At 27.7% G+C, this 12,329-nt stretch overlaps 3 protein-coding genes across 3 annotated transcripts; 2 read left to right on the forward strand and 1 right to left on the reverse strand.

The window, feature by feature from the left end:
* Positions 1–14: 14 nt before the first annotated feature.
* MKS88_004873 (uncharacterized protein) lies at positions 15–2,857 on the forward strand (the record flags this gene model as incomplete). Its single annotated transcript, XM_067218085.1, has 3 exons — positions 15–174; positions 288–2,578; positions 2,738–2,857. 3 exons carry the CDS (start codon positions 15–17, stop codon positions 2,855–2,857), a joined length of 2,571 nt encoding a protein of 856 aa, XP_067071253.1.
* Positions 2,858–4,599: 1,742 nt separating this feature from the next.
* Positions 4,600–9,149, forward strand: MKS88_004874 (cGMP-dependent protein kinase; the record flags this gene model as incomplete). The annotated part of the gene is made up of 5 exons (XM_067218086.1): positions 4,600–4,631; positions 5,536–5,605; positions 5,848–6,022; positions 6,423–6,853; positions 7,293–9,149. 5 exons carry the CDS (start codon positions 4,600–4,602, stop codon positions 9,147–9,149), a joined length of 2,565 nt encoding a protein of 854 aa, XP_067071254.1.
* Positions 9,150–10,089: 940 nt separating this feature from the next.
* MKS88_004875 (GTP-binding protein) lies at positions 10,090–11,511 on the reverse strand (the record flags this gene model as incomplete). Its single annotated transcript, XM_067218087.1, has 1 exon — positions 10,090–11,511. One exon carries the CDS (start codon positions 11,509–11,511, stop codon positions 10,090–10,092), a length of 1,422 nt encoding a protein of 473 aa, XP_067071255.1.
* Between the last annotated feature and the right edge of the window lie 818 nt (positions 11,512–12,329).

The following is a 12,329-nucleotide window of genomic DNA, read 5'->3' on the forward strand; positions in this document are numbered from 1 at the left end:
AGAAAAGAACGTTAATGAAATGTATAGCAAAAGATGAAAAAAAAATGCCCGTAAAAAGTGCATTCCTAAAAAGTTTACACTGCCTAAAATTCAAAAAAGTTAGAGCCTTGGATAAAATAAAAGGGTGCATTTCTACGAAGAAGGTGTCTTACTCTAGCCAGAAGAATGAGAATGGTAACAACAAACATAATAAATATAAAAATGAGGATAAAAATCAAACAGTAGAAATAAATTACAAAAAAAAAAAAAAAATGATAACAATTATGTGCCTAATTCCATTGAACAAGATGGTATGAAAAATATACCCATCGATTTTATGAAAATAAATGAAGTAAAGGAGTCCAATTTTTTCCCGAATTTTGTGTTAACCATTTTGACAAAAAAAAATTCTGAAGAAACCAAGAAGAGATATATAAATCAGTATAAGAAATATTTAGATCAGTATTTCCAAACAAATGATACAGAAAACATTTTATGTGAAAAAAAAAGATTGACGTTCGTTGACATCTTTGTAACCCTTTATTTATGTTATGTAGAAAAAATTTTTGACTTGGATTTTTTAACAAAATTAAATAAAGAATTTGATAAATTATTTCATGCTCAAAATGAAAAAGATATATTAACTAAAGTGAGTATAAATTATTTTATGATGATTTTTTATTATTTTTCCATTTTAAATATTGAAAATGTAACGTTGTATAAAAGTATAAAAGATTATATTATTAATACAGATATAGAACCAATAATTATTTACAAATATTTGGAATGTATTAGTCTAATCAAAAATATAGATGATAATACAACTAGTGCCAATGTGTGTGGTGATCATATTATGCCCATAATTCAAATTTTTACCGAAAATTTTTTCCATTTTAATAATTACCTTATTTTGAATATTTTACATTTCTTACATAATTTAAATGTTGTTGATAAAGATCTCTTCTTACTGTTAACTAGAAAATTAAACAAAAATGTATATAATCAAAATGCAAATCGCTATGAATTATGCATGCTGGCGCGTACGTACGCATTGTACAAAAAGGAAAACATTACATTCAATAGCTATTTGTATGAAGACTTAATGAAAAGTATAACCAAGTATGAAGACGATTTTCAAAACGATAACCAGGAAATATTAGACCAAAAGGAGTCAGAAAATTTGCAGGACTACGTAGGTTTCAGCAACGATAGAAGCAGCGATAGAAGTAGCGATAGAAGTAGCGATAGAAGTAGCGATAGAAGCAACGATAGAAGCAACGATAGAAGCAACGATAGAAGCAGTTATGGGGGGAGGGAACACCTCGAAAATAAGGGCCAAGAGAAAGGGGACCAGGAGGAACCCCCTCGAGTGAACAACCAACACGTTCTCGAAATTGAAAACATCAATAGAGATAATTACGTTATATTTAAAAATACACTATATAATGAAGGTTTGGGTTTTTATTCCTTTTTTATAAACGCAAAAACTACGAATAAAGAGTTATTTAAGAAGAAGGACAAATTAAATATTAGTTTTAGAATGTCTAGAACGGAAGAGAAGGAAAAAAGTTATTCACACATCTCCCAATGGTACAGAACTTTTATTTGTGATGAATATAAAAAGAAGGATATAAAAAATGAGAACTTCATTAATTTTGACAACAAAAGCTATGACAAGAAAATGGATGAAACGAATGAAGTGAGCGAAATGGATGAAATAATTCGAACGTATAACTATTTTTTAAAAGAGAATTTACAGTATGAGTACAGCTATGGGAAGCTTATAGATATAGTGAGAAATGTAAGTGAGCAATTAGATCAGGTAAAAATTGATATAAACAAATTTGCAGATGTAAGTGTAAACGATTATAACGAGACTTTTCTTACATATAAAAATAAATTATTATTTATTGATAATTATTACATTGGTCATATATTTTACATAATTGATTCAATGTTAACATTGAATGTACATCATAATTGTACATATTTTGATAAACTGGAAAATAAAATTCTTAGCTTAATAAAAAATAATGAAAATTATATAATTGACAATTTTGATAGTAATGAAATAAAAAGTGTTCTAATTTTTTTAGCACACAGAAATAGGTATTATAAAGAATCCTTTATTTATTGTCTAACGCACAGAATCGTTGATTTGTATCTTAACAATCTTTGTAAACCGAAAATATTGGCAGCGTATTTTCATAATTTATTATATTTTACTAAGAGAAGAATTACCAAGAAAAATAAATTTAACCATACCATAAGGAATGTTATATATAATAGTTTTTCTTGGTTAAATAATAATAAAAATCCATTCAAGGAAGAGAATAATAGTATGTCAACTTCAGAACAAAAAAAAGAAATAGTAAGTATATACAATAATATTAAGGTAAAAAATTATTCTGTTTTACAGGTCTTATCTATATATATTTGTAAAAATGTATATTTTATGAGTCTCTCAACTTTAGCTTCCCTGCTAAGATCTCTTTCTTATTTATCATTTGGTGATATTAATTTTTATAATGTTTTTATACCATTATTTATGAAGCATATGGAAAATTTAAAAAATGTTGACATTTTGAACATAACCCAGGTAATGCAAAAATGTGAACGTGCACAGGCATATGTATATAATATATATATATATATATATATATATATTTATTTATTTATTTATATTTATATTTATATATTTATATATTTATATGTGCGCGTGACCACATGTCGACGCATTTGATTTTTTCTCGTTTAGGCATTCAACAAACAAAAAATTAAAAACAAATATTTTTACTATATGTTATCAAAGCGATATCAACAAAATAATGCCAGCAAAACTATGAGATCAGACTTTGAAATTAAGCTAATTGGATAGCTAAAATAAAAAAAAAAAAAAAAAATTATTTTATTTTATTTATTTATTTTTTATTTTTTGTTTAGGTTATTTTAATTTAATTGATTTATTAATTACACGCAGCGAACATATAATTTGGAGCAGTAAAGTATAGTAGATGTGTTTCTTTGAAGCATTAGATGTGTTACAACTTTTTAATTTACTGAATAATACTAGACAAAAATGAAAATAAAAAATTAAACGGCATAGGGGGAAATGAATTTATCAACACACATATATGTGCATATATGCATGTATATTCGTACACCTGTATGTCGTAAAGCGATAGGAAAATTATATAAACTAAATAATACTATTTTTTTTGTAAGCATTTTACTACTTTATTTTTTTACTAATAGTAGTGCCTCCATGTGCCTATTTAATTATATTTTATAGAACCTTCTTAAATTTAAACAAAGATTTTTTAATTAATATATGAATCTTACGCTTACGGAAAATGTCTTTCTATCATATATTAATACTCTGAACGCTTGGGTTTATTATATAGATATAATGGAGAACAGCACAAAAGGAAAAAAAAAAATAATAAAATAAAATAAAAAATATATATCTTTATTTTTATTAAAGTGTCTACTGTAACATTATCTCATTTATGTATGCATTTTTTTTTCTTTTTTTTTTTTTTTATCTCTTTTTAAAGTGCAACAACATATATATCAGCTACAACATATGAATGCCCATAAAAAACGAGTGTAAAAAATCGGTTTGTCGTATTAAAGTTCTATTGTGCACTCTGTTAATGCAATAACAAGCATGCTAAAAAAATTCTAATTATATATACTCAAATATAAAGAAAAGGATGATAAATTTATATCCTAATTAATACTATGCTAACATGTTTCATTTTCTACAAATGAACATAGAAATACATTTTTTAAATGCTCCATATTTAATTTACGTGTGTAAATATATTTTTTTACGTAAAAAAGTAATGATGTTTATTATATCTCATACATATTTTTTTTTAGACGCATCATATATATTTAAGTGTAATAAATATACCTTATGATATTTTACGGATAATCATACTATTTAGTATTGTATATATATTTTAAAAAAAAATAAAATTAAATTATTTTTACTACACTTTTTTACATTGTATTAATTCTGCGTTACATTTTAAGTGTTAACTCTTATATGAACATATTCTAGTATGTTAAAATCGGAGTTATTTTTAATTTAAAAAAATTATGAAAAACAGAGGTAATATTAACAATAATTGTTAGCAGTTTATTTGCTGATATTTTAAAAGAATGGAAATGTATACAATAATGAACAGAATATATGAAACATAATCCTTTGCTTTGTTTTGTTTCGCTATGCTTTCCTATGATTTTTTTTTTTTTTTTTTTTTTTTTGTTCCTTTTTTGTTCCTTCTTTGTTCCTTTTTTGTCAATTGTTTCAATTTGCTAAATTTTAACTTTTCACCTATTGCAGTAAATTTTTTTTTTTTTTTTTTTTGAAGATACTACATATTGAAAATTTTTTTGTGCTTTAAATATAATTTTTTTTTTTATTTTTTTCAAATGCATGTTAATTAAAATTTATTAATATATACACCTTTTGTACACCTTTCTTCATCATGTTTTAATCATTAATATTTTTAAGTTTTCGAAAAAAATATTTTTTTATAAATAATTTTATTTACACATTTCTAACAAATTGTAAACAGCAATTTAACTAGAAAATCAGAAATAGGAAAAATGGATGATGATAGCAATGCTCCAAAAAAAGGGTAAGTGGAAAAGCCTCACGGGTGTGCGTATAATCATATATATGTATTTATGTACATATATATTTACGTATATATATATTTATATATATATGTATATATATGTGCAATTATATGTGCAATTACATATATATCACGTACGAAATGTCCTGCAAGAAAATAACCCATAGAAAGTTCGTCCGTATGTGTTTATACATATGTGCATACATATATGTATTACCCCTATTCAGAAAATCGTTCAAATACTTCTTTTTAAGTTTCGTACACATTAACTCTTATAGAACGATTTTTAAATTGTTGAACTTATGTTTGTGAAGTAGCCATATAAGATTTTACCCATATATATGTACACATAGATATATGTATATATATATATATACGTACGCATACACGTTTATATGCTTAGGTGAATGTAATTTACCGGTAGAAATAAGATAAAAAGGATGTATGTTAAGAAAAAATACATGTTAGACTCTTCTAGATATCTATATTCATTAAAGCGTTCTAATTTTACCGTGTTGTCGAATTATTTTTTAAGTCCGGTATTGTATCTTCAAGTATTTCCATTTGCTATGCTTTTTTTTTTTTTTTTTTATTAAGTATATTTTTTTAATTTTCTGTTTTGTACGCAGAAATTTTGTAAGAGAATTAAACATGATAATTTTATTTTATATATGTAGTTCATTAATTTATTAGTAGCAATACTGTTTTATTGTATTTCCTCTTTTGTTTCTGTATATATAAATCTGCATATATAATACGTGTATCGATTCATATTATGAAAACTGTTCACGTATATATTAGATATATATTTACTTTTAGGAGATTCAATCAATTTTAACACATGCATAAAATAGGGAAATGAACTTATATACAACTTATAATTACATTTTTTATTACATTTTAGCAGTGAGAGGAATAAGAAAAAAGCTATTTTTTCAAATGACGATTTTTCGGGGGAAGACAGTTTAATGGAGGTACATAGAATAGGCTGATTTTAATTTTTTTTTTTTTCTTTTTGTTCATTATACATTTGCAGCGTTAACTGCTTAGTCATTTATTCACTATATCTTTGCAGCGTTAACTGCTTAGTCATTTATTCACTATATCTTTGCAGTGTTAACTGTATAGCTATTTATTCATTATACATTTGCAGCGTCAACTGCCTAGCCATTTTTTTTTTTTTTTTTTTTTCCCTATTTGCTAATCAACTCGTTAGGATCATCTGCAACTGCAGGAGAAACTAGCAGAAGATATTGAAATGATAAAAACTTCCCTAAAAAACAATTTAGTATGTAGCACACTAAATGATAGTGAGATATTAACTCTGTCTAATTATATGCAATTTTTTGTTTTTAAAAATGGCGATTTGGTTATAAAACAAGGAGAAAAGGGTAGGAATGTAAATGCTTGTTGTATAACTGTTACAAATCTGAAACTTTTTTTTTTATTTTTTTTTCACATAACAGTTTATGAATGTAATTAACTGCATCATGTGTATGGGAATGTTTGGTCTAAATACACACGTTTACTATTATTCGAGCTTTTCCCTATATCACTTTATTTTTTACGTCTTCTCATTTTGTGTTTTATCTTATTTTTTATGTTATCATATTTTTTATATCATCTTATATTTTATATCATCTTATATTTTATATCATCTTATATTTTATATCATCTTATATTTTATATCATCTTATATTTTATATCATCTTATATTTTATCGCTTCTCCCTTTTTATTCCATATTATTTAATTTTTTAATTTTTTTTATTTTTCCCGTGGTACCTCGAAGGATCTTATTTCTTCATCGTAAATAGCGGAAAGTTTGACGTGTATGTAAACGACAAGAAGGTGAAAACAATGAGTAAAGGATGTTCATTTGGTGAAGCAGCTTTAATACACAATACGCAAAGAAGTGCTACAATAATTGCAGATACAGATGGAACATTATGGGGTGTACAAAGAAGTACCTTTAGAGCTACATTAAAACAATTATCGAATAGAAATTTTAATGAAAATAGAAGCTTTATAGACTCTGTCTCAGTTTTCGATATGTTAACAGAGTCGCAGAAAAATATGATTACGAATGCATGTGTTATTCAAAATTTCAAGCCTGGTGAAATAATTGTTAAACAAGGAGATTATGGGGATGTTTTATATATAATGAAAGAAGGTAAAGCTACCGTTTATATTAATGATAAAGAGATAAGAATTCTTGACAAAGTAATCATTACATTAACACCTTATACACAATTCATTCCGTTTCTTCTGACGTGCGATTATAGTGCCTGCAGGAGTCGCTAATGCTAAGGAAGTGCACTAGAGCGATTTTTTGTGGATGCTACATTTTGCGTAAAAATGTGTTCATATGCTTTTATATGTGTTCGTGTATACTTGTGTGTAGACCTGTTTGCACCGTTTTACCTTGCGACGTGCAATTGTAAAGGGTTCAGATTAACCTTTTCCGCGTGCGGACTGAAAACTGAGCGAAGGAAAATATGCACTTGTTTCGTTGCTCACAAAGAGGGGCAATTACTTAAGTGAATAGATGTAGATATATATGCATGTATCTGTACTGTGTGTGTGTGCGTCTGCATATCTTTATGTATGTATGTATGCACTTGATTGGACCTTTTTTTTTTTCACTCTCCCCCTTTCGCAGGGATCCTACTTTGGGGAACGGGCACTGTTGTATGATGAGCCAAGAAGCGCGACGATCATTGCAAAAGAACCCACTGCTTGTGCATCTATTTGTAGAAAACTACTAAATATTGTTCTAGGAAATTTACAAGTGGTTCTATTTCGAAACATAATGACGGAAGCATTACAGCAAAGTGATATTTTTAAACAATTCAGCTCCGAACAGTTAAACGATTTAGCTGATACGGCAATTGTGAGGGATTATCCAGAGAACTATTACATATTACATAAAGACAAAATAAAATCAGTTAAGTATATTATCGTTTTAGAAGGAAAGGTAGAACTGTTTTTAGATGATGAGTCTATAGGAATATTGACAAGGGGTAAATCCTTTGGCGATCAGTATGTGTTAAATCAAAAACAGAAATTTAAGCATACAATAAAATCGTTAGAAATATGCAAAATAGCATTAATAACAGAATCTTGTCTAGCTGACTGTTTAGGAAACAATAACATAGATGCATCTATAGATTATAATAATAAAAAAAGCATAATAAAAAAAATGTATATATTTCGATATTTAACGGAAAAACAATGTAATCTATTAATTGAAGCATTTCGAACGACGAGATATGAAGAAGGCGATTATATAATTCAAGAAGGGGAAGTGGGTTCAAGATTTTATATTATAAAAAATGGAGAAGTCGAAATAGTAAAAAATAATAAAAGATTAAGGACATTAGGAAAAAATGATTATTTTGGTGAACGTGCATTATTATATGATGAACCTAGAACTGCATCGGTTATTAGTAAAGTAAATAATGTTGAGTGTTGGTTTGTTGATAAGAGTGTTTTCTTACAAATTATCCAAGGTCCTATGTTGACACATTTAGAAGAAAGAATAAAAATGCAAGATACTAAAGTGGAAATGGAAGATTTAGAAACAGAACGAATTATTGGTAGAGGTACATTCGGTACTGTTAAATTAGTGCACCATATACCAACCAAAATTAGATATGCATTAAAGTGTGTTAGTAAGAGAAGTATTATAAATTTAAATCAACAAAATAATATAAAATTAGAAAGAGAAATAACCGCAGAAAATGATCATCCATTTATTATTCGTTTGGTTAGAACTTTTAAAGATTCAAAATATTTTTATTTCCTTACAGAACTAGTAACAGGAGGTGAGTTATATGAAGCTATTAGAAAGTTAGGTCTATTAACGATACCACAAGCACAGTTTTATTTAGGATCGATCATATTAGCTATAGAATATCTACATGAAAGAAATATAGTCTATAGAGATTTAAAACCAGAAAACATTTTGTTAGATAAACAAGGCTATGTAAAATTAATTGATTTTGGATGTGCTAAAAAAATACAAGGTAGAGCATATACATTAGTTGGTACTCCTCACTACATGGCACCTGAAGTTATATTAGGAAAAGGATATGGTTGTACTGTTGATATCTGGGCTTTAGGAGTATGTTTATATGAATTTATATGTGGACCATTACCATTCGGAAATGATGAAGAAGATCAATTAGAAATCTTTCGTGATATATTAACAGGACAACTCACTTTTCCTGATTATGTTATAGACAAAGATAGTATTAACTTGATGAAAAGATTGTTATGTAGATTACCTCAAGGAAGAATTGGTTGTTCTATTAATGGATTTAAAGATATTAAAGAACATGCTTTTTTTTCGACTTTTAACTGGGATAAGCTAGCAGGCCGTCTTCTTGATCCTCCTTTGGTTTCAAAGACAGAAACTTATGCAGAGGATATTGACGTTAAGCAAATTGAAAAGGAGGGAGCCTTGGATGAAGAGGAATCCTTCAACGATGACGATACATGGGACATCGACTTCTGAGCAGAGCGGGAGGTAGACGAAAGCGCGTACCTCTAAACATGATAGTCATTGCGGCGTAGAGGTGATTTGCAATTCGTCCATTGAACTGCACGAACACATGTACATGTGCAGACAGGTCCTTTGAATTTGATCAGCCCTCTTCGAACCATATGGTACAAAATAGCAAGATACATTTCGTAGGCGAAAAAATGCGATTTTGCGATAATGTGTTAATGCGCAAAATATTCCTTACCGCACGCTTGCAGTGCATTATTGTTATAAATCCTAGGTACGTTCATTACGTTCGTTATGCCAGGTATGTGCATTTTTTGATTGCTTCCTGCTTCCTCCGTTCCCCCCCCCCCTTCACCCAACCTCTACTACTACTTAATCTATGAAATTTTTTGTTTAAATGATCCCCAATATGATGATGTGCACCACAAAATGTACATTAACTTTAAGAATGTGCTATATCATAGAATAGTAGCTCATTCCAAATGAACTATTTTAGATGAAATTTCTAATATTATCTTTTATCGAAATATTTACTACCATGCTATGGGGTCATATGATATCACTTTACCGCTGGATATATCGTAATTCCTACAAAATTCCATGAGGCGAAGGAACTAAAAATGAAAATTGTCTAAACGTAGGTATCATAACCGAAGAGTTGATTTTGTAACGTATTGTTACTTGTTGTTACAGTTTTTCAGGTATTATTATTTATTTATTTTTTTTTTTTTTGGTTTTTCAAAAGGTTGGAAATTTCAGACCTCTGGCTCAGAGCGAAGAAAATTGAACAAAAAAAAAAAAAAAAAAAAAAGAAAAAGAAAAGAGAATTGGGATAAGTAAATTGACAAGATGTGAAAACATGCAAAGTTTTGTGAAACCACGAAGCAACGAAAAAATAAAAAGATAAATACGACTCGTACACAAATGCGCACAGCGAGGGGGCACTTTAGAGCAGGCCGCAGAATGGAGTTGGGTTTTTCGAAGAATCTACAGCTAGGGGTTCTTGTGAATTGAAGTCGAAATAGGTGATAAAGTCATCAGTATTAGGAACAGCATCCAAACAGACCTGTCCCAGGAGACCTAATCTGAACATATCAATAAAAAATCTACATCCACCATTAATATCTAAATATTTATAATTTCTACATAAATTTAGTTTTGTCGAAATGACATTACTAACAAAACGAATATCATTAGTAGGTTGTTCTAGACCAAGCATTTTCACATATTTATAATATTTATATTTATTTAACATAAATAAAATGTAATCTCCAACATACATATGATCATATTTATAATCTAGTGTAGATCCTATTGCACTTAGTTTTAAGCTGATTTGTTTATCTTCCATTTTTGGTAAAAATATACCTGGTGTGTCTATAAAATATAATAAAGGACTATTTGAAACTTTATATGTGTTAATTGTTTTTGTCGTACCTGCCAAAATATTTGTTTGAACTCTTTTTCTATTAACCTCATATGCTATTTTATTATTTTTATATCCATATTTACTCATATTATATGTAATATCTTTGAACGAATTTATAATACTGGACTTACCTACATTAGGTAAACCTATTAACATAGCGAATATACCTAAACTTTTAAATTTGGGTTTTATTTCTTTGCAAATATCACGTATTTTTGATATATTTTTATTAAATTTTGATGATGTTAATAAACATATAGAATTTGATTTCTCTTCTATTAAATTTTTTGCTTTTAACGCTACTTTATTACATATTAAATCTACTTTATTTAAAATAATTATACATCGCTTACTATTTTTATATTTTTTTTTCATACTGTTTATAATAAAATGGTTACTACTTGTAAATGGCAGTCGAGCATCTCGTACTTCTATTATTACATCACATATATCAAATTTCTTTTTTATATTTACAGATGACTTGTGCATGTAATTTGGAAAACATGTAATATTCTCGTCAAATATGAATATCTCTCTGCATGCAAAATCGGTGTATTTTTCTTTCTTCTTATTACTATTATAAATATTATTGCTGCTATAAATATTATTGCTGCTATAAATATTATTACTGCTATAAATATTATTAATATTATTATTACTATTTTTTTTTTTTTTTTCTTCACCATGTTCCACATCACACTCTGTTATCTTCTTTTCCAACTCTGTCCCATTATCCCTACTTGCATTTACAAAACTGTTCAGATATATTTCTTTATTGTTTTCACTCCAATTTTTTTGCTCTATCCCCTTATTGACACTCTTTTTTGCGTTCTCCAGGTCTTTTCTTAAAAATATATCACTCAGTTTTGGCCCCAGATCCTTCTTCCACACACTTATCGACGAAGATGATGTTGATCTGATAATTCTTCTACTGCTCATTTATTGGTTATCAGAAAATTATTCTTTTTGTTTTGGAAAAAATGGGCTCCCTATACCAATACACCTACGTGAGGGATTTTCCCCTCGTCCGCGGTATTTTAGCGATCCCTCCCAAAAGTGAAAGTGCATATATATATATATATATATAATATATATATATATATATATATATATATATATACGTATATTCATATATACGCATATACGTATGTACGTATGTATGCATATATGTATGTATGCATGTATGTATGCACACGCATGTATATTTGTGTGTCCTTTTCGCAGAACTACAAAGGGGGTTGTTCCTGCTATAATATTATACAGTTATATTGGAAATTTTAATCTTAAAAATGAATTTTTTTTTTTTTTTTTTTTTTTTTTTTCCTTTTTCTTGTTTTCCTTTATCATTAATAACGAATGGATAACTTTTCCCTAAGTTGTTGAATTTAGAAATGATAAAAAAAAAAAAAAATAAAAAAAATTATTATGCAATATATGCAGCAAATAAATGCGCAGAGTAAATGACGCATTAAATGTATATGGGTAGAGAAAAAAAAATTATGCGTGCGAATTATCATACAAAATGATCAAAATGACGGGCTATATAATGCGCAAAAAAAAGGTGCTAAATAATCGACGTAGCAGTTGCAGATATGCACAAAAAAAATTTCCCCTTTTTTTGTTTTTACGTTGGCAAATAATTACACACAAAAAAGGGTATTTAAGTTACATACACCTGTGATAAATTAAACATTAATGATATGAAGTCTCAGTATTTCTTCTCCCAAGGCCCACAGTAGTAAAACTGTTTGTGCATA

This window comes from Plasmodium brasilianum, chromosome 13 (genome assembly GCF_023973825.1).
Source record: "Plasmodium brasilianum strain Bolivian I chromosome 13, whole genome shotgun sequence".
Lineage (NCBI taxonomy): Eukaryota > Apicomplexa > Aconoidasida > Haemosporida > Plasmodiidae > Plasmodium > Plasmodium brasilianum.